Here is a 22,651-nt window from a genome sequence, read left to right on the forward strand (position 1 = left end):
GCAGAGGGACGACTACAGAGCTCACATGATTGCGCATCTTTGCACGGTGAAGTTTCAGAGAGAGAAAGAGAGAGGCGTTGGGGTTTTTTGTGATCAATCTTCTGTAGGTTTCTTGGTGAAGGGTCGAAGGGAGGGAGGAGGGACACAGCAAATTAGCAGCGAAAATGAGTTAGATATCGAAGATTGCCTCAGCGGTCGAGACTCGAGACAACGTGGCAACCTCCTATTGGCTTATGCAAAATTCTAATTCCAAACAATTGAACCTCTAATCAATAGGGGTGTAAATGGGTAATAAAGAGAATAAGTAAGGGGTGTTTCACTATCCATTTTGTCTACATTTTGGCCAAAACGAATAAGTATTCCGTTTTATCCATTTTATGTACCTAATTATTTACCTAAACTGTAAATAAGAAGAAAAAGTGCGGTGGGGTCGCCTGACTAACTCGATTGCACACTCGCTTGCCACGTGCAATCGACCTCCTGCCTCCTTGGCCACTAGAAAAAATAGAAATTCGTCTCACGCAGTTCTGGTTGATAAAACAACCTCACGCATTCTCGATGTATCCGCCCCTGTCCTACATGTAAAACAGCCAACACATTTTATTCCTCATTTGGAGCCTCACATTTCCTTCATTTCGAGTAAGGATCCTTCCTTCTTACATTCACCTGATCCGATCTCTTTCGATCGAGTGCGTAGAGCTGATGGTATGAGCAGGTTCGTGGACGCGCAGTGTTTGATCTTCGCTTTTCTTTTGTTTTGAATCTTCTTTTCTGTTTTGGGATTGAAGTGTTTGGCTTGAGGTTGCCAACCTGAATTCACAACCTTGCTCAGAACTCCTTCCCATGCAATTTCACTTTTTTTTTTTTTTTTTTTGTCTGTTTGAAAATGGTGTACGATGCACTGATGCACGATGTGATTCCGGGAGGTGTGAGGAGAATTTGTCAGTTGCTGTAAATCAGAACAATTCTCAGCTGCTATTAGGAAATGTGAATCGCTTCTGTTCTGTCTTCTATGTTTTTGATTGAATATAAGCGAGCTCCGGCTGTTTTTGTTACGGAATTTTTTGAATGGTAATGTGCTGGGGAATATGATACAGCTTGTTGCTAAATCTAGTTATTTTCTCTTACGATCGTAGTAGATTTCATGAACCTCTGCAAAGTGCCTTTCAAGGTGTAACTATTATTCTTTTGAGCAAGAAGTGGCTCGTTGTTCTTATTTGACTAAACTTCTAAAAACAATGGAAAGTGGCATAATTGTCCAAATGCCGGAATAAAGTGAAGGCATCCTATTTTTCCATGTTACAGATAACCATAAGAACCAGGTATTTTTTCACCTTGTTCTGATCTCGGAAAAATTTATATGATCATTTTATACAAAAAAACATGCTAGATTCTTGTCACATACATTCTGAATACTCTAAAAACCCATTCTTAGTGGGGAAAAGGTGGGACTCCAGGAGATAATACGAGTTACATAATAATAGATCGAGGTAGCATTGCAATCTGCTGTTGCTTTGTAAGATATATAGGTAATGCAGAAGAGCTTTTTACCATCCAAAGACTATTATAACACTCTGAAGAGTTCCAGATTTCCGCCCTAAAAAGTTCAGGTGTTGAGAGGATAATTCTAAATGAATATACAATTTCACAAATTATGGGGATTAGGAAGAGTCTTTTTACCATGCAAAGATTGTTGTAGATAGTCAGAAAAATTCCAGAATTCCCCAAAAATTTTGAATATTGAAAAATATTTTTAATAAATGCATAGTTCCTGAATTTGTCTACTGCATTCAACAATTTCAGGATATGAGTTCAAATATTTGAGTTTTCCTCCTTTTCAAGAGTTTGTTGCTACAAATTAATTGTATCAGATTTCCCTCAGTATTTGGTTCTGTTGCTTTGTAATTGCTGCACATGTATCTACTGAAAAATATACTACAATTACTCACATGTCATTTTTCTAGATTGACTTGCCCCTTTTTGTATGTCCCTTTCAAGCTTGATTTTCTTCAAGTTGGTTTCAGTAGAAATAAAATATCCAGTTAGGAATCCTGCTGAGAAATCTTTGGTAAGGAGAAACAAAGCTTTACTCTGTGTAAAAAAATTTTAGATTGAAGAGCAAGATGTTGAGTATTTGTAGCAGCATGCTTGTGTAATCCTTATTTATTTTAATTATTTTATCTATTCTTTGTTTCTTAACTAATCTACTTGTTGTAGATTTACTCTACATGACAGCCAAACTGTCATGTACATGACATGATATGATCTTCATGTTGGACATGACTTAATCTTCAAGCAGCCACTTGGGGAACTAACCCCCCCCCCCCCCCCCCCCGGAAGATCATGTCGGAGATGAACATGAACTGTTTTGCCGACTAAGTACAAGAAGCAGGAATGAAGCCAAAAATAAGAGTCAAAGATTCGGTTTATAAAAGGAAAGGAGAAGAAGAAAGTAAGTTTCTCTCTTCTTCTAGAATTTCTTTCTTTCTAGAAATTATAATGAAAAATGATTTCTCACATTCAGAATCAAATCTTTGATTCCGAAGTTCCAACATTCTTAATCAAATTATCATAAGAGGATACCTAGAAATGTTTTTTACTTATATTAGCAGCAGCATCTGCGATATTCAATGACATAAGTGATCAATAGCAGCGGCTTCTCCTGGTTCTTGTCGTATGTTTCTTGCAAGAATTGAAGCGGGATGAAAGACCCCTCTGCGGCACGAAGAAAGAACTCATAGCCAAACTGTGTCCGGCCTCCGACAACGATGAACGGCCGTCCGGGAGAATCTGGTCGGTCGAGTACCATCGACTGACTGATAGATATCCAGGCATTTCCAAGTCTCAGGGGGTCATCATCCCGACGAACTGCTCGCCATCGTTGTAGCCACCGGTCTGGAGGAGAGTTCCATTGGGAAGAACCACGCCGGAGGAACAACAGGTATCAGTTTGGGCGTAAAGGGGGACAAAACGTAGCGCTCTTGTTGATGTAGACGAGAGAGTGAGCTGCACAGTCGGTCTTGAAGACGATGTCATGGGGCAAAAGCCTCCGGGGAGCGAGAGGTTGGAAGGCCAGAAGTCCATCCCGTCGAGCACGACGACCTGGTCCGCGTGGGGCAGCTGCATGTGCATCGCGGAAATGCCGATGCTGTCATGGAGAAGACGAGGCCACTTCGCGGTCAGCATCTCGCTGCGAGATGGAAGAAGGTATAGAAGAAAAGCGAGGAAGAAGAAGGGTAGCAGAGGGACGACTACAGAGCTCACTGATTGCGCCATCTTTGCACGGTGAAGTTTCAGAGAGAGAAAGAGAGAGGCGTTGGGGTTTTTTGTGATCAATCTTCTGTAGGTTTCTTGGTGAAGGGTCGAAGGGAGGGAGGAGGGACACAGCAAATTAGCAGCGAAAATGAGTTAGATATCGAAGATTGCCTCAGCGGTCGAGACTCGAGACAACGTGGCAACCTCCTATTGGCTTATGCAAAATTCTAATTCCAAACAATTGAACCTCTAATCAATAGGGGTGTAAATGGGTAATAAAGAGAATAAGTAAGGGGTGTTTCACTATCCATTTTGTCTACATTTTGGCCAAAACGAATAAGTATTCCGTTTATCCATTTTATGTACCTAATTATTTACCTAAACTGTAAATAAGAAGAAAAAGTGCGGTGGGGTCGCCTGACTAACTCGATTGCACACTCGCTTGCCACGTGCAATCGACCTCCTGCCTCCTTGGCCACTAGAAAAAATAGAAATTCGTCTCACGCAGTTCTGGTTGATAAAACAACCTCACGCATTCTCGATGTATCCGCCCCTGTCCTACATGTAAAACAGCCAACACATTTTATTCCTCATTTGGAGCCTCACATTTCCTTCATTTCGAGTAAGGATCCTTCCTTCTTACATTCACCTGATCCGATCTCTTTCGATCGAGTGCGTAGAGCTGATGGTATGAGCAGGTTCGTGGACGCGCAGTGTTTGATCTTCGCTTTTCTTTTTGTTTTGAATCTTTCTTTCTGTTTTGGGATTGAAGTGTTTGGCTTGAGGTTGCCAACCTGAATTCACAACCTTGCTCAGAACTCCTTCCCATGCAATTTCACTTTTTTTTTTTTTTTTTTTGTCTGTTTGAAAATGGTGTACGATGCACTGATGCACGATGTGATTCCGGGAGGTGTGAGGAGAATTTGTCAGTTGCTGTAAATCAGAACAATTCTCAGCTGCTATTAGGAAATGTGAATCGCTTCTGTTCTGTCTTCTATGTTTTTGATTGAATATAAGCGAGCTCCGGCTGTTTTTGTTACGGAATTTTTTTGAATGGTAATGTGCTGGGGAATATGATACAGCTTGTTGCTAAATCTAGTTATTTTCTCTTACGATCGTAGTAGATTTCATGAACCTCTGCAAAGTGCCTTTCAAGGTGTAACTATTATTCTTTTGAGCAAGAAGTGGCTCGTTGTTCTTATTTGACTAAACTTCTAAAAACAATGGAAAGTGGCATAATTGTCCAAATGCCGGAATAAAGTGAAGGCATCCTATTTTTCCATGTTACAGATAACCATAAGAACCAGGTATTTTTTCACTTGTTCTGATCTCGGAAAATTTATATGATCATTTTATACAAAAAAACATGCTAGATTCTTGTCACATACATTCTGAATACTCTAAAAACCCATTCTTAGTGGGAAAAGGTGGGACTCCAGGAGATAATACGAGTTACATAATAATAGATCGAGGTAGCATTGCAATCTGCTGTTGCTTTGTAAGATATATAGGTAATGCAGAAGAGCTTTTTACCATCCAAAGACTATTATAACACTCTGAAGAGTTCCAGATTTCCGCCCTAAAAAGTTCAGGTGTTGAGAGGATAATTCTAAATGAATATACAATTTCACAAATTATGGGATTAGGAAGAGTCTTTTTACCATGCAAAGATTGTTGTAGATAGTCAGAAAAATTCCAGAATTCCCCAAAAATTTTGAATATTGAAAAATATTTTTAATAAATGCATAGTTCCTGAATTTGTCTACTGCATTCAACATTTCAGGATATGAGTTCAAATATTTGAGTTTTCTCCTTTTCAAGAGTTTGTTGCTACAAATTAATTGTATCAGATTTCCCTCAGTATTTGGTTCTGTTGCTTTGTAATTGCTGCACATGTATCTACTGAAAAATATACTACAATTACTCACATGTCATTTTTCTAGATTGACTTGCCCCTTTTTGTATGTCCCTTTCAAGCTTGATTTTCTTCAAGTTGGTTTCAGTAGAAATAAAATATCCAGTTAGGAATCCTGCTGAGAAATCTTTGGTAAGGAGAAACAAAGCTTTACTCTGTGTAAAAAAATTTTAGATTGAAGAGCAAGATGTTGAGTATTTGTAGCAGCATGCTTGTGTAATCCTTATTTATTTTAATTATTTTATCTATTCTTTGTTTCTTAACTAATCTACTTGTTGTAGATTTACTCTACATGACAGCCAAACTGTCATGTACATGACATGATATGATCTTCATGTTGGACATGACTTAATCTTCAAGCAGCCACTTGGGGAACTAACCCCCCCCCCCCCCCCCCCCCGGAAGATCATGTCGGAGATGAACATGAACTGTTTTGCCGACTAAGTACAAGAAGCAGGAATGAAGCCAAAAATAAGAGTCAAAGATTCGGTTTATAAAAGGAAAGGAGAAGAAGAAAGTAAGTTTCTCTCTTCTTCTAGAATTTCTTTCTTTCTAGAAATTATAATGAAAAATGATTTCTCACATTCAGAATCAAATCTTTGATTCCGAAGTTCCAACATTCTTAATCAAATTATCATAAGAGGATACCTAGAAATGTTTTTTACTTATATTAGCAGCAGCATCTGCGATATTCAATGACATAAGTGATCAATAGCAGCGGCTTCTCCTGGTTCTTGTCGTATGTTTCTTGCAAGAATTGAAGCGGGATGAAAGACCCCTCTGCGGCACGAAGAAAGAACTCATAGCCAAACTGTGTCCGGCCTCCGACAACGATGAACGGCCGTCCGGGAGAATCTGGTCGGTCGAGTACCATCGACTGACTGATAGATATCCAGGCATTTCCAAGTCTCAGGGGGTCATCATCCCGACGAACTGCTCGCCATCGTTGTAGCCACCGGTCTGGAGGAGAGTTCCATTGGGAAGAACCACGCCGGAGGAACAACAGGTATCAGTTTGGGCGTAAAGGGGGACAAAACGTAGCGCTCTTGTTGATGTAGACGAGAGAGTGAGCTGCACAGTCGGTCTTGAAGACGATGTCATGGGGCAAAAGCCTCCGGGGAGCGAGAGGTTGGAAGGCCAGAAGTCCATCCCGTCGAGCACGACGACCTGGTCCGCGTGGGGCAGCTGCATGTGCATCGCGGAAATGCCGATGCTGTCATGGAGAAGACGAGGCCACTTCGCGGTCAGCATCTCGCTGCGAGATGGAAGAAGGTATAGAAGAAAAGCGAGGAAGAAGAAGGGTAGCAGAGGGACGACTACAGAGCTCACTGATTGCGCCATCTTTGCACGGTGAAGTTTCAGAGAGAGAAAGAGAGAGGCGTTGGGGTTTTTTGTGATCAATCTTCTGTAGGTTTCTTGGTGAAGGGTCGAAGGGAGGGAGGAGGGACACAGCAAATTAGCAGCGAAAATGAGTTAGATATCGAAGATTGCCTCAGCGGTCGAGACTCGAGACAACGTGGCAACCTCCTATTGGCTTATGCAAAATTCTAATTCCAAACAATTGAACCTCTAATCAATAGGGGTGTAAATGGGTAATAAAGAGAATAAGTAAGGGGTGTTTCACTATCCATTTTGTCTACATTTTGGCCAAAACGAATAAGTATTCCGTTTATCCATTTTATGTACCTAATTATTTACCTAAACTGTAAATAAGAAGAAAAAGTGCGGTGGGGTCGCCTGACTAACTCGATTGCACACTCGCTTGCCACGTGCAATCGACCTCCTGCCTCCTTGGCCACTAGAAAAAATAGAAATTCGTCTCACGCAGTTCTGGTTGATAAAACAACCTCACGCATTCTCGATGTATCCGCCCCTGTCCTACATGTAAAACAGCCAACACATTTTATTCCTCATTTGGAGCCTCACATTTCCTTCATTTCGAGTAAGGATCCTTCCTTCTTACATTCACCTGATCCGATCTCTTTCGATCGAGTGCGTAGAGCTGATGGTATGAGCAGGTTCGTGGACGCGCAGTGTTTGATCTTCGCTTTTCTTTTTGTTTTGAATCTTTCTTTCTGTTTTGGGATTGAAGTGTTTGGCTTGAGGTTGCCAACCTGAATTCACAACCTTGCTCAGAACTCCTTCCCATGCAATTTCACTTTTTTTTTTTTTTTTTTTGTCTGTTTGAAAATGGTGTACGATGCACTGATGCACGATGTGATTCCGGGAGGTGTGAGGAGAATTTGTCAGTTGCTGTAAATCAGAACAATTCTCAGCTGCTATTAGGAAATGTGAATCGCTTCTGTTCTGTCTTCTATGTTTTTGATTGAATATAAGCGAGCTCCGGCTGTTTTTGTTACGGAATTTTTTTGAATGGTAATGTGCTGGGGAATATGATACAGCTTGTTGCTAAATCTAGTTATTTTCTCTTACGATCGTAGTAGATTTCATGAACCTCTGCAAAGTGCCTTTCAAGGTGTAACTATTATTCTTTTGAGCAAGAAGTGGCTCGTTGTTCTTATTTGACTAAACTTCTAAAAACAATGGAAAGTGGCATAATTGTCCAAATGCCGGAATAAAGTGAAGGCATCCTATTTTTCCATGTTACAGATAACCATAAGAACCAGGTATTTTTTCACTTGTTCTGATCTCGGAAAATTTATATGATCATTTTATACAAAAAAACATGCTAGATTCTTGTCACATACATTCTGAATACTCTAAAAACCCATTCTTAGTGGGAAAAGGTGGGACTCCAGGAGATAATACGAGTTACATAATAATAGATCGAGGTAGCATTGCAATCTGCTGTTGCTTTGTAAGATATATAGGTAATGCAGAAGAGCTTTTTACCATCCAAAGACTATTATAACACTCTGAAGAGTTCCAGATTTCCGCCCTAAAAAGTTCAGGTGTTGAGAGGATAATTCTAAATGAATATACAATTTCACAAATTATGGGATTAGGAAGAGTCTTTTTACCATGCAAAGATTGTTGTAGATAGTCAGAAAAATTCCAGAATTCCCCAAAAATTTTGAATATTGAAAAATATTTTTAATAAATGCATAGTTCCTGAATTTGTCTACTGCATTCAACATTTCAGGATATGAGTTCAAATATTTGAGTTTTCTCCTTTTCAAGAGTTTGTTGCTACAAATTAATTGTATCAGATTTCCCTCAGTATTTGGTTCTGTTGCTTTGTAATTGCTGCACATGTATCTACTGAAAAATATACTACAATTACTCACATGTCATTTTTCTAGATTGACTTGCCCCTTTTTGTATGTCCCTTTCAAGCTTGATTTTCTTCAAGTTGGTTTCAGTAGAAATAAAATATCCAGTTAGGAATCCTGCTGAGAAATCTTTGGTAAGGAGAAACAAAGCTTTACTCTGTGTAAAAAAATTTTAGATTGAAGAGCAAGATGTTGAGTATTTGTAGCAGCATGCTTGTGTAATCCTTATTTATTTTAATTATTTTATCTATTCTTTGTTTCTTAACTAATCTACTTGTTGTAGATTTACTCTACATGACAGCCAAACTGTCATGTACATGACATGATATGATCTTCATGTTGGACATGACTTAATCTTCAAGCAGCCACTTGGGGAACTAACCCCCCCCCCCCCCCCCCCCGGAAGATCATGTCGGAGATGAACATGAACTGTTTTGCCGACTAAGTACAAGAAGCAGGAATGAAGCCAAAAATAAGAGTCAAAGATTCGGTTTATAAAAGGAAAGGAGAAGAAGAAAGTAAGTTTCTCTCTTCTTCTAGAATTTCTTTCTTTCTAGAAATTATAATGAAAAATGATTTCTCACATTCAGAATCAAATCTTTGATTCCGAAGTTCCAACATTCTTAATCAAATTATCATAAGAGGATACCTAGAAATGTTTTTTACTTATATTAGCAGCAGCATCTGCGATATTCAATGACATAAGTGATCAATAGCAGCGGCTTCTCCTGGTTCTTGTCGTATGTTTCTTGCAAGAATTGAAGCGGGATGAAAGACCCCTCTGCGGCACGAAGAAAGAACTCATAGCCAAACTGTGTCCGGCCTCCGACAACGATGAACGGCCGTCCGGGAGAATCTGGTCGGTCGAGTACCATCGACTGACTGATAGATATCCAGGCATTTCCAAGTCTCAGGGGGTCATCATCCCGACGAACTGCTCGCCATCGTTGTAGCCACCGGTCTGGAGGAGAGTTCCATTGGGAAGAACCACGCCGGAGGAACAACAGGTATCAGTTTGGGCGTAAAGGGGGACAAAACGTAGCGCTCTTGTTGATGTAGACGAGAGAGTGAGCTGCACAGTCGGTCTTGAAGACGATGTCATGGGGCAAAAGCCTCCGGGGAGCGAGAGGTTGGAAGGCCAGAAGTCCATCCCGTCGAGCACGACGACCTGGTCCGCGTGGGGCAGCTGCATGTGCATCGCGGAAATGCCGATGCTGTCATGGAGAAGACGAGGCCACTTCGCGGTCAGCATCTCGCTGCGAGATGGAAGAAGGTATAGAAGAAAAGCGAGGAAGAAGAAGGGTAGCAGAGGGACGACTACAGAGCTCACTGATTGCGCCATCTTTGCACGGTGAAGTTTCAGAGAGAGAAAGAGAGAGGCGTTGGGGTTTTTTGTGATCAATCTTCTGTAGGTTTCTTGGTGAAGGGTCGAAGGGAGGGAGGAGGGACACAGCAAATTAGCAGCGAAAATGAGTTAGATATCGAAGATTGCCTCAGCGGTCGAGACTCGAGACAACGTGGCAACCTCCTATTGGCTTATGCAAAATTCTAATTCCAAACAATTGAACCTCTAATCAATAGGGGTGTAAATGGGTAATAAAGAGAATAAGTAAGGGGTGTTTCACTATCCATTTTGTCTACATTTTGGCCAAAACGAATAAGTATTCCGTTTATCCATTTTATGTACCTAATTATTTACCTAAACTGTAAATAAGAAGAAAAAGTGCGGTGGGGTCGCCTGACTAACTCGATTGCACACTCGCTTGCCACGTGCAATCGACCTCCTGCCTCCTTGGCCACTAGAAAAAATAGAAATTCGTCTCACGCAGTTCTGGTTGATAAAACAACCTCACGCATTCTCGATGTATCCGCCCCTGTCCTACATGTAAAACAGCCAACACATTTTATTCCTCATTTGGAGCCTCACATTTCCTTCATTTCGAGTAAGGATCCTTCCTTCTTACATTCACCTGATCCGATCTCTTTCGATCGAGTGCGTAGAGCTGATGGTATGAGCAGGTTCGTGGACGCGCAGTGTTTGATCTTCGCTTTTCTTTTTGTTTTGAATCTTTCTTTCTGTTTTGGGATTGAAGTGTTTGGCTTGAGGTTGCCAACCTGAATTCACAACCTTGCTCAGAACTCCTTCCCATGCAATTTCACTTTTTTTTTTTTTTTTTTTGTCTGTTTGAAAATGGTGTACGATGCACTGATGCACGATGTGATTCCGGGAGGTGTGAGGAGAATTTGTCAGTTGCTGTAAATCAGAACAATTCTCAGCTGCTATTAGGAAATGTGAATCGCTTCTGTTCTGTCTTCTATGTTTTTGATTGAATATAAGCGAGCTCCGGCTGTTTTTGTTACGGAATTTTTTTGAATGGTAATGTGCTGGGGAATATGATACAGCTTGTTGCTAAATCTAGTTATTTTCTCTTACGATCGTAGTAGATTTCATGAACCTCTGCAAAGTGCCTTTCAAGGTGTAACTATTATTCTTTTGAGCAAGAAGTGGCTCGTTGTTCTTATTTGACTAAACTTCTAAAAACAATGGAAAGTGGCATAATTGTCCAAATGCCGGAATAAAGTGAAGGCATCCTATTTTTCCATGTTACAGATAACCATAAGAACCAGGTATTTTTTCACTTGTTCTGATCTCGGAAAATTTATATGATCATTTTATACAAAAAAACATGCTAGATTCTTGTCACATACATTCTGAATACTCTAAAAACCCATTCTTAGTGGGAAAAGGTGGGACTCCAGGAGATAATACGAGTTACATAATAATAGATCGAGGTAGCATTGCAATCTGCTGTTGCTTTGTAAGATATATAGGTAATGCAGAAGAGCTTTTTACCATCCAAAGACTATTATAACACTCTGAAGAGTTCCAGATTTCCGCCCTAAAAAGTTCAGGTGTTGAGAGGATAATTCTAAATGAATATACAATTTCACAAATTATGGGATTAGGAAGAGTCTTTTTACCATGCAAAGATTGTTGTAGATAGTCAGAAAAATTCCAGAATTCCCCAAAAATTTTGAATATTGAAAAATATTTTTAATAAATGCATAGTTCCTGAATTTGTCTACTGCATTCAACATTTCAGGATATGAGTTCAAATATTTGAGTTTTCTCCTTTTCAAGAGTTTGTTGCTACAAATTAATTGTATCAGATTTCCCTCAGTATTTGGTTCTGTTGCTTTGTAATTGCTGCACATGTATCTACTGAAAAATATACTACAATTACTCACATGTCATTTTTCTAGATTGACTTGCCCCTTTTTGTATGTCCCTTTCAAGCTTGATTTTCTTCAAGTTGGTTTCAGTAGAAATAAAATATCCAGTTAGGAATCCTGCTGAGAAATCTTTGGTAAGGAGAAACAAAGCTTTACTCTGTGTAAAAAAATTTTAGATTGAAGAGCAAGATGTTGAGTATTTGTAGCAGCATGCTTGTGTAATCCTTATTTATTTTAATTATTTTATCTATTCTTTGTTTCTTAACTAATCTACTTGTTGTAGATTTACTCTACATGACAGCCAAACTGTCATGTACATGACATGATATGATCTTCATGTTGGACATGACTTAATCTTCAAGCAGCCACTTGGGGAACTAACCCCCCCCCCCCCCCCCCCCCGGAAGATCATGTCGGAGATGAACATGAACTGTTTTGCCGACTAAGTACAAGAAGCAGGAATGAAGCCAAAAATAAGAGTCAAAGATTCGGTTTATAAAAGGAAAGGAGAAGAAGAAAGTAAGTTTCTCTCTTCTTCTAGAATTTCTTTCTTTCTAGAAATTATAATGAAAAATGATTTCTCACATTCAGAATCAAATCTTTGATTCCGAAGTTCCAACATTCTTAATCAAATTATCATAAGAGGATACCTAGAAATGTTTTTTACTTATATTAGCAGCAGCATCTGCGATATTCAATGACATAAGTGATCAATAGCAGCGGCTTCTCCTGGTTCTTGTCGTATGTTTCTTGCAAGAATTGAAGCGGGATGAAAGACCCCTCTGCGGCACGAAGAAAGAACTCATAGCCAAACTGTGTCCGGCCTCCGACAACGATGAACGGCCGTCCGGGAGAATCTGGTCGGTCGAGTACCATCGACTGACTGATAGATATCCAGGCATTTCCAAGTCTCAGGGGGTCATCATCCCGACGAACTGCTCGCCATCGTTGTAGCCACCGGTCTGGAGGAGAGTTCCATTGGGAAGAACCACGCCGGAGGAACAACAGGTATCAGTTTGGGCGTAAAGGGGGACAAAACGTAGCGCTCTTGTTGATGTAGACGAGAGAGTGAGCTGCACAGTCGGTCTTGAAGACGATGTCATGGGGCAAAAGCCTCCGGGGAGCGAGAGGTTGGAAGGCCAGAAGTCCATCCCGTCGAGCACGACGACCTGGTCCGCGTGGGGCAGCTGCATGTGCATCGCGGAAATGCCGATGCTGTCATGGAGAAGACGAGGCCACTTCGCGGTCAGCATCTCGCTGCGAGATGGAAGAAGGTATAGAAGAAAAGCGAGGAAGAAGAAGGGTAGCAGAGGGACGACTACAGAGCTCACTGATTGCGCCATCTTTGCACGGTGAAGTTTCAGAGAGAGAAAGAGAGAGGCGTTGGGGTTTTTTGTGATCAATCTTCTGTAGGTTTCTTGGTGAAGGGTCGAAGGGAGGGAGGAGGGACACAGCAAATTAGCAGCGAAAATGAGTTAGATATCGAAGATTGCCTCAGCGGTCGAGACTCGAGACAACGTGGCAACCTCCTATTGGCTTATGCAAAATTCTAATTCCAAACAATTGAACCTCTAATCAATAGGGGTGTAAATGGGTAATAAAGAGAATAAGTAAGGGGTGTTTCACTATCCATTTTGTCTACATTTTGGCCAAAACGAATAAGTATTCCGTTTATCCATTTTATGTACCTAATTATTTACCTAAACTGTAAATAAGAAGAAAAAGTGCGGTGGGGTCGCCTGACTAACTCGATTGCACACTCGCTTGCCACGTGCAATCGACCTCCTGCCTCCTTGGCCACTAGAAAAAATAGAAATTCGTCTCACGCAGTTCTGGTTGATAAAACAACCTCACGCATTCTCGATGTATCCGCCCCTGTCCTACATGTAAAACAGCCAACACATTTTATTCCTCATTTGGAGCCTCACATTTCCTTCATTTCGAGTAAGGATCCTTCCTTCTTACATTCACCTGATCCGATCTCTTTCGATCGAGTGCGTAGAGCTGATGGTATGAGCAGGTTCGTGGACGCGCAGTGTTTGATCTTCGCTTTTCTTTTTGTTTTGAATCTTTCTTTCTGTTTTGGGATTGAAGTGTTTGGCTTGAGGTTGCCAACCTGAATTCACAACCTTGCTCAGAACTCCTTCCCATGCAATTTCACTTTTTTTTTTTTTTTTTTTGTCTGTTTGAAAATGGTGTACGATGCACTGATGCACGATGTGATTCCGGGAGGTGTGAGGAGAATTTGTCAGTTGCTGTAAATCAGAACAATTCTCAGCTGCTATTAGGAAATGTGAATCGCTTCTGTTCTGTCTTCTATGTTTTTGATTGAATATAAGCGAGCTCCGGCTGTTTTTGTTACGGAATTTTTTTGAATGGTAATGTGCTGGGGAATATGATACAGCTTGTTGCTAAATCTAGTTATTTTCTCTTACGATCGTAGTAGATTTCATGAACCTCTGCAAAGTGCCTTTCAAGGTGTAACTATTATTCTTTTGAGCAAGAAGTGGCTCGTTGTTCTTATTTGACTAAACTTCTAAAAACAATGGAAAGTGGCATAATTGTCCAAATGCCGGAATAAAGTGAAGGCATCCTATTTTTCCATGTTACAGATAACCATAAGAACCAGGTATTTTTTCACTTGTTCTGATCTCGGAAAATTTATATGATCATTTTATACAAAAAAACATGCTAGATTCTTGTCACATACATTCTGAATACTCTAAAAACCCATTCTTAGTGGGAAAAGGTGGGACTCCAGGAGATAATACGAGTTACATAATAATAGATCGAGGTAGCATTGCAATCTGCTGTTGCTTTGTAAGATATATAGGTAATGCAGAAGAGCTTTTTACCATCCAAAGACTATTATAACACTCTGAAGAGTTCCAGATTTCCGCCCTAAAAAGTTCAGGTGTTGAGAGGATAATTCTAAATGAATATACAATTTCACAAATTATGGGATTAGGAAGAGTCTTTTTACCATGCAAAGATTGTTGTAGATAGTCAGAAAAATTCCAGAATTCCCCAAAAATTTTGAATATTGAAAAATATTTTTAATAAATGCATAGTTCCTGAATTTGTCTACTGCATTCAACATTTCAGGATATGAGTTCAAATATTTGAGTTTTCTCCTTTTCAAGAGTTTGTTGCTACAAATTAATTGTATCAGATTTCCCTCAGTATTTGGTTCTGTTGCTTTGTAATTGCTGCACATGTATCTACTGAAAAATATACTACAATTACTCACATGTCATTTTTCTAGATTGACTTGCCCCTTTTTGTATGTCCCTTTCAAGCTTGATTTTCTTCAAGTTGGTTTCAGTAGAAATAAAATATCCAGTTAGGAATCCTGCTGAGAAATCTTTGGTAAGGAGAAACAAAGCTTTACTCTGTGTAAAAAAATTTTAGATTGAAGAGCAAGATGTTGAGTATTTGTAGCAGCATGCTTGTGTAATCCTTATTTATTTTAATTATTTTATCTATTCTTTGTTTCTTAACTAATCTACTTGTTGTAGATTTACTCTACATGACAGCCAAACTGTGGCAACAACTGTGTTATGTTGACTTTTCTTTGTTTGAACAATTTGTGATGTATCACGTGAACAACCCTGCCCATTATTATTTGTCAGGTCTGCGCACAAATGATTGAGAACATGTACAGTTTAGAGAGCTAGTAAAAACTTGAAATTTAGAAGTTTATTGTACCCCAAAGATGAGTCCATACCTAGTTGGCATCTTTGTTCCCCTTCTATTCTCTCTGGCGCTTAGAAATTCCAAGAAAGGGAAAAAGAGGGGTGTGCCTGTCAATGTTGGTGGGGAGCCTGGTTATGCTATTCGAAACTACCGTTTCCCTTCAGCTGTTGAAACAGCATGGAAAGGAGTCTCGACACTCGCAGAATTGTTTGAGGAGTCATGTAAGCATCACGCTAACAAGCAATCCCTTGGCACTCGTACCCTAATAGCAAAAGAAGTAGAAGTCACTGATGATGGAAGGACTTTTGAGAAGCTTCATTTGGGAAATTATGCATGGCTAAGTTATCATGAAGCCTTTGAAGTTGTAAGGAGTTTTTCATCTGGCCTAGTCAATCTTGGCCATGGGAGGGGAGAACGTGTGGCAATCTTTGCTGATACAAGGGCCGAATGGTTTATTGCCTTACAGGTAATTTTTTTTGTGAAATAATGTTGACCTTACAGGTAATCTTATTATCAAGTTTCCTCTTTTTCTTTTCCTCCAGTTTCTCTTGTTAGATATTATTCTAAAAAAGTGACTCTTGTCCTTAGTTTTCACAAGGTGCAATTTTTTCTTGAATGTGGCCTTAGATTAATGGTCTGATATGGTAACAAAGAGTTCCTATTTGTTCAGTTGGCAAATGTTTTTTGGAACAGGCTTGCTTCAGGCGCAACATCACAGTTGTCACTATTTATGCATCACTTGGGGAGGAAGCTCTTGCACATTCACTAAATGAGGTCTCTCTCTCTCTCTCTCTCTTTCTCTCTCTTAGTGTTTTTCTAGGTTGTGGAAAATCTCTACTTTGAACTGGAATTGGACCTCAGAATTTTTTTTCAAAAGATCTGTAATCAATATGAGTAGATTTGGCTCTCCTCAGAAGGAGAGCCATTCATTTGCAGTGTTTAGTGACTCACATCTGATATCTCAATCATGATTAAGAAATGAAAGGAATCATACGGTTCATTTCTTCTGATCTTTGAATTCCCTAGATACAATTCTGTAATTCAAGTTATATCATTTCTAGATTCATCCTGCTATTATCAAAGCTTGATCCTAGCTCAGATGACGGATCCTCCTCTTCCATTGTGCTCTATCAGTTTGCAAGTTTGGTCTTCTTGAAATATATTTGCTTGCTGCTCAAATCCATCTCATTTTTTTACCTTCTTCTGTTTCTTACTTGTCTCACACCAATATCAGTAAGGTATTCTAACTGGTGCAGTATTAGGTATTCATGACACATGTCGAGATCTAATCAAACTGATTTTCTTATTTTTTGCATCTGTTTGTGCTATTCCTAACTGATCTCTAATACATACATTTTCATACCGTCCTTGTGTTCTACTAAGATGTTGTCCTTCCTAGTATTGCTGCTCGTTGACCTCAACATATTTACCTTTCCTCATCTCATCTTTTCGTTGTGGTGCTTCTTCATTATCTAACACTCTTCTAGTGGCCCATTCCTTCCCTCTTAGTGGCTGAGGGCATCCTCTGCTCCTTGTTGTAATTTTTTTTATGCAATAAAAGCTTTCCAACTTTTCAAAAAAGAAAAAAAAACTAACACTCTGCCCCTGAAAATATGGCTGCCTAACAGCTGTCTTCTAGACTTTGGTTTCAGTGCTCAGCTCCCCAAAAGTCAATCTCTACTTTGGCCACCCAAAACTTATTTTATGTTTTACATCCTCTCCTCAATCTCTCCTTCCTTTTGAATGGTTGTTTGTAGATGATGCACAGAGTCTTGATTGCTTGTATAATTTTCTGTTACCCTTGGTCCATTGCATTTTCTTGGTTGCTTTTGTATTTTCAAATTGAGGTGTCTAATTTAGTTTTCCATTTTTGTTCTTCAGACAGAGGTTTCAACTGTAATCTGTGGTTGGAAAGAGTTGAAGAAGCTTGTAGACATAGGTGGGCAACTTGATACTGTTAGACGTGTAATTGTTATGGATGATTTGGGCATTGCACCTGAAGATCAGTTTGTTCAAAAGAAGACGAGCTGGACAATAACCTCATTCAGCGATGTAGAGAAACTGGGCAAAGAAAATATTGTCAATGCTGACTTGCCTGTTTCAGCTGACGTTGCAGTTATAATGTATACAAGTGGGAGTACAGGTGTGCCAAAGGTAGGAAAACTAATTATTTAATTGCTTAATTTGGGTGGATAAAGTTGCATATCATAAAATTTGAATGATGATACCCATTGACAGAGCAAAAGGCTCAGTTGATGACCAAGGAATTACAAGAGCTCTGAGTAGAATATTTAATACTATAAGTGCTTTACAGTGGATAAATTTGCAATATTTAAGAAAGAACACTAGATTTAATTGCTAAGGAACTGACTGACAGGGAAGGAGTGAAATCTCTGAGAATGAGAGCTAGGAAGACGCTGGTTGGTTTCTGTGTATTCAATATTGATCAAACTGTAAGAACTACCTAGATACCACAAACAGAAGGATTTGGGAAAATAAAATGGACTTCCTAGCTAGTCCATTTTAGGTGATCCACAGTGCATAAAACATTTTCAGAGTGTTGTGGATCAGTCAGGGAGATGCATAATTAATGTATTTCTTGAGATTTGTTTTGGTACCAGTCTTCTTATAGGTACTTTGGCTGTTGGTTTATAAAAAAATATAATGGGAGGACCTTTGTTTTATCTTTATTTATTTCCTTATGTAAATATGGAACTTTGTTTTTTTTTTTTTAACGGGAGGACCAGAATTGTAAATATGGAACTTGATAAGTGAAGAATTGTATAATTGAAAAAATAAAGAGAGAAGGAAGTAACTAAAAGAGAAGAGAGAAGTTGGAGAAAGCTTGAAGGAGCAGCAGCCATCAGGAATCAAAGTCAAACCCTAATCTTTTTTTTATATTGCTTTAGTAAGAGATGACATAAAAGAACAATATTGGCCTTAGTACATGCAGTATAGATCATAAGAACAAACTAAAAAAGGACCAGACTGATGAGCAATTACTCTATTACCTTTCTAACCAGAAGAAAGCATGAGTTCACATGTAAAAAGACCAAAATACCCCTGACCCTATATTTTCTAACAATAAGCATATACTAAATCATGTTGTAAAAACATTTTTGTCATCCATTGCTCTGCTGATTCATTCGATCACTCTATAATCAAGCATAACTTTCTGAATTTATGAATTTAAAATTTGAAGCGAGAGTATCTTTCAGCAATTCTATCTGAACTCTTATATCATTCATGCAGGGAGTCATGATGACTCATGGCAATGTACTTGCAACTGTTTCTGCTGTCATGACTATTGTCCCCCACCTTGGAAGCAATGATGTATACTTGGCTTACTTGCCCCTTGCTCATATTCTTGAGCTAGCCGCTGAGGTGTGTACCTCTAGTCTAAGTTTGCTTAGTTCATTTTCAGGATCTTTTCTTCATTTTTCTTGACCTTATTGCATGTATTGCAGAATATAATTTTAGCAGTTGGAGGTGCAATCGGATATGGTTCACCTTTGACTCTTACTGACACATCCAGCAAGATAAAGAAGGGAACAAAAGGAGATGCTTCTGCACTTGGGCCCAGTCTCATGACTGCCGTCCCGGCCATTCTCGACCGTGTTCGTGATGGTGTCAGAAAGAAGGTTTGGCTGTTTTGTGGTGAAATTTATTATAAATACCAGTGATCACATTTGGAGCTTATTATTCTTTTCTTTTTTTCAGGTGGGCGAAAAGGGTGGACTTTCCAAGAAACTGTTTGATGTTGCATATAGCCGCAGACATTCTGCAATAAATGGTAGTTGGTTTGGAGCATGGGGAATTGAGAAGATTCTGTGGAATATTCTTGTTTTCAGAAAGGTTCGAGCAATTCTTGGAGGTCGTATCCGTTTACTTCTTTCAGGGGGAGCTCCCCTTTCTGGAGATACACAAAGATTCATCAATATATGCCTTGGGTCTGTACAAACTAAAGCTTCAGTTTTCTATTAAAATAAAATAGGATACTTTGAGGCATTTTGGCTTAGAAAATAATTATTGGTGGCTTCTCTTGTATTCAGAAATCATGCCAGCAATGACCGAGTGTGGGTTAAAAATGGTTTATTGGTGACTACTAGTTTCTTGAACAGTCCATTAGAATGGATGCCATACACTAGGTGTGGTTTAAATTAATTTATTGGCATTCAATAGCTTGTGAAATCCGTTTGGAATTGGCATTCAAACTGGCTCTGGCTTTGACTGCTGTTTTCTATCGTAGAAACTGAAAGGAGCACCTGCTTCTTGAAATTAAAGAATAAACAACTCATATGAATTGTTATACTGATTGTTTGTTGTGAATTTTATTTCTAGGGCTCCCATTGTGCAAGGGTATGGCCTCACTGAGACTTGTGCAGGTGGAACCTTTTCTGCACATGATGATACATCTGTTGGTCGTGTTGGTGCTCCACTGGCTTGCTCATTGATTAAGGTAATCATTTTCTTTTTTCCTTCTTCAGATTGTGATGTTACTTTTTTTAGTTTCATGGAGGAAACATGCTATGATCTTTTTGTCTGTTGAGGAAAATATTTTGCTAGTCATCGATATCTCTCTTGATAAAACTGAGTGTGCACATCAATTATGGGGCCACTTGCCAAATGGCTACTCTGGTTATTTTTTGGTTGCCAGTATGTCTTGCTAATTTGCAGCACTCTGTCACGGGTTGCGACCCCGTGACAACTCGCTTACTACTCTAATCTCCATTTATGAGCATGGTATTGATGCTCTTTAGCTCACTGGTGAAATCGTACATGGGAAATGTCATGGCTAAAATTCAAGGTACAGGACAAACAAGCACGGAGACTCGACAAATGTTGTGACATGTTCCTCGTCTAACTTGTGCCCTTTCTTTTGCTTATGCACATATAGTCATACTAATTTGAAATCTTTCCAGTTCAGTTGATTGACTGGCCCGAAGGTGGATATTTAACAAGTGACTCACCTATGCCACGGGGAGAAATAGTTATTGGTGGTCCAAATGTTACACTTGGGTATTTCAAAAATGAAGTGAAAACACGAGAAGTCTATAAGGTGAGTGTAATTTACATTTTCAAAGACTTGGGCTTTAGATATGCCACAACTAAATGGTGCCTTGTTGATGTCTTGATGACATGTAGGTTGATGAAAGAGGAATGCGGTGGTTTTACACAGGTGACGTAGGCCAGTTTCACTCTGATGGTTGTCTGGAAATTATTGACCGCAAGAAAGATATTGTGAAACTACAGCATGGAGAGTATGTTTCTTTAGGAAAGGTATGAATCTCTCTTCCTCTGTTGTGATTTATGGTTTTGAACTTGTAGCTTGATGATGGTGCTAGCGTCAGTCTGCCTATGTATGGCACATTGTTGAACAGCTTATAGTTATGGCAGTGGCAACATTTTATTTGATGGTTTCTATCTGCCTTGATTATGAAGAAACTAAAAGTATCGGACTGAGACTGAGCTTAGATCCCTAGTTTGTCTTGCACTGTATTTCAGTCTTTGCATAGTTCAGGCCTTTTTACACACTTTTGATAGCTATTGACAGGTGATTAGAGGTCTGACTTTCTGTTATAAATAACTACTTTCTTGCAGGTAGAGGCTGCCCTCATTGTGAGCCCTTACATTGATAATATCATGTTACACGCCAATCCATTCCACAATTTTTGTGTGGCTCTAGTGGTTCCTTCTCCTGGAACTGTAGAGAACTGGGCAAAGAGAAAAGGAATCACATTCAATGATTTTGCAGATTTGTGCGAAAAAGAAGAAACAGTGAAAGAAGTTCATCAGTCACTTGTAAAGGTTCGAATTGGCTGATTTTCCTGTCCAGTTGTTTTGGATTAGCATGGTATATGTGGGGAACATCTAAGTCTAACTGGGGAGTTTGGTGGCCAATATTACAGGCCCTGGAGCTAATCCATTTCCCGTAGACCTTATTGAAAATGGAAACAGAGAAAAACTGCTTCAAAACAAAAAGTTTCCTTTCTGATTTGGAATTAAGCAAAATTTTTGAAACTCAAAGAAGAATCAATAATTGCATTACTTAATATTGGAGCTTCTTAGGCAAACAATCTTGGAGACAAGAATGTAAAAACAAGTTTGTTTACATAAACAACTCTTTTGTAAATGGTAGAACTTTCATACTTACACTACAAGCTAGAAAAATGGCATCAACTTGTTCCACTGAGCTTTTCTTTCTTTTCCTTGCACTCCGTTCTTTGCTCGACTGTCTTGATCTTTTACAACTTCTTCTCTAACTTCTGTAGGCTGCAAAAAGTGCACGTTTGGAGAAGTTTGAGATACCTGCAAAAATCAAATTGCTTCCTGATCCATGGACTCCTGAAACGGGTTTGGTTACTGCTGCTCTCAAACTTAAGAGAGATATCATTAGAAAAGCTTTTGCGGAAGATCTTGCCAGGTTATACGAATGAGAGCCAAATCAACTGTATATTGGTTCATTTCAATTTTGTGGTGAGCATTGAGAATTCCTTCTTGGCGAATTTTGCCTGTTTGTTTTCCAATTTACTTCAATCTTGACTATATTGCTTTATTATTTGTTTTATAAGTTGCTTGAAAGAAAGGAAAACCATTCTTGTGTAGAATGTGTTAGCACATTCTATAGGAACTATAAAATCCTGTTTTACTTTATTTATCTTGGATACAGTAGCCCTCTCTTTTTCCTCGTATGTTAAGGTCCTACTTTTGCTGCATTGTAAATGAGCTGAAGTACCTCACTGGTGGAGTTCACGTTACACCCACGGAAAGGTGTGGAGTGCATCACTTCTCAGCTGTGTTTTGTTAAGGTGCATATTGCAAACTGCACTCTGATATATTCAGTTGCGATAATGTTCTAGTACCTGAACAACATCCATTTTTCTGTCATTATTTTCCTGATGTTTTTATCTTTCTTATCTCCACCACCTGCAGTGCTTTTCACATCAGTTCAGTAAACGTTGTTCTACTAATCGAGTTGGCAACGATCTTGTTAAAAAAATTGCTTTCAACCAACACAAATTTTGTTCTGGAATTCATTATGAAATAGGAGCATGCTGTTTTCATTTGTTCCTGCTCAAGCAAACTTTGTTAGACTATCAACTTTCTTTTTCATATTTTACTCCTGAAAGCGATACTTATCCAATTAGATATAACACACACTAAATACTGCAACCGAATGCCCTACACATTTGGCAACTTTTAGTTAGAGAGTTATCAGATTGGTCAATGTGAAAAGTTTAATTATGTGCTGTCTGTAGCCTGTAAAATTGCGTTGTTCAGTTTTCGCTGCTTCAATCTGTAGTCCCCGGGAGTAGGA

The 22,651-nt window shown here is 39.2% G+C and overlaps 1 protein-coding gene across 1 annotated transcript; it reads left to right on the forward strand.

Moving 5' to 3' along the window:
- Window positions 1-13,450: 13,450 nt before the first annotated feature.
- LOC137959788 (long chain acyl-CoA synthetase 9, chloroplastic) lies at window positions 13,451-22,099 on the forward strand. Its single transcript, XM_068807143.1, has 12 exons — window positions 13,451-13,657; window positions 15,270-15,799; window positions 16,027-16,107; window positions 17,215-17,487; window positions 18,586-18,717; window positions 18,801-18,974; window positions 19,054-19,283; window positions 19,675-19,792; window positions 20,261-20,392; window positions 20,479-20,613; window positions 20,935-21,141; window positions 21,606-22,099. The coding sequence occupies exons 2-12, from the start codon at window positions 15,353-15,355 to the stop codon at window positions 21,768-21,770; spliced, it is 2,094 nt and encodes a 697-aa protein (XP_068663244.1). The 5' UTR covers window positions 13,451-13,657; window positions 15,270-15,352; the 3' UTR covers window positions 21,771-22,099.
- Window positions 22,100-22,651: the final 552 nt, after the last annotated feature.

The sequence above is a fragment of the Aristolochia californica genome, unplaced genomic scaffold (genome assembly GCF_029961685.1).
Source record: "Aristolochia californica isolate CCGP_79_NKW_82.1479 unplaced genomic scaffold, dmAriCali1.0.hap1 SCAF_3, whole genome shotgun sequence".
In the NCBI taxonomy this organism is placed as follows: Eukaryota; Viridiplantae; Streptophyta; class Magnoliopsida; order Piperales; family Aristolochiaceae; genus Aristolochia; species Aristolochia californica.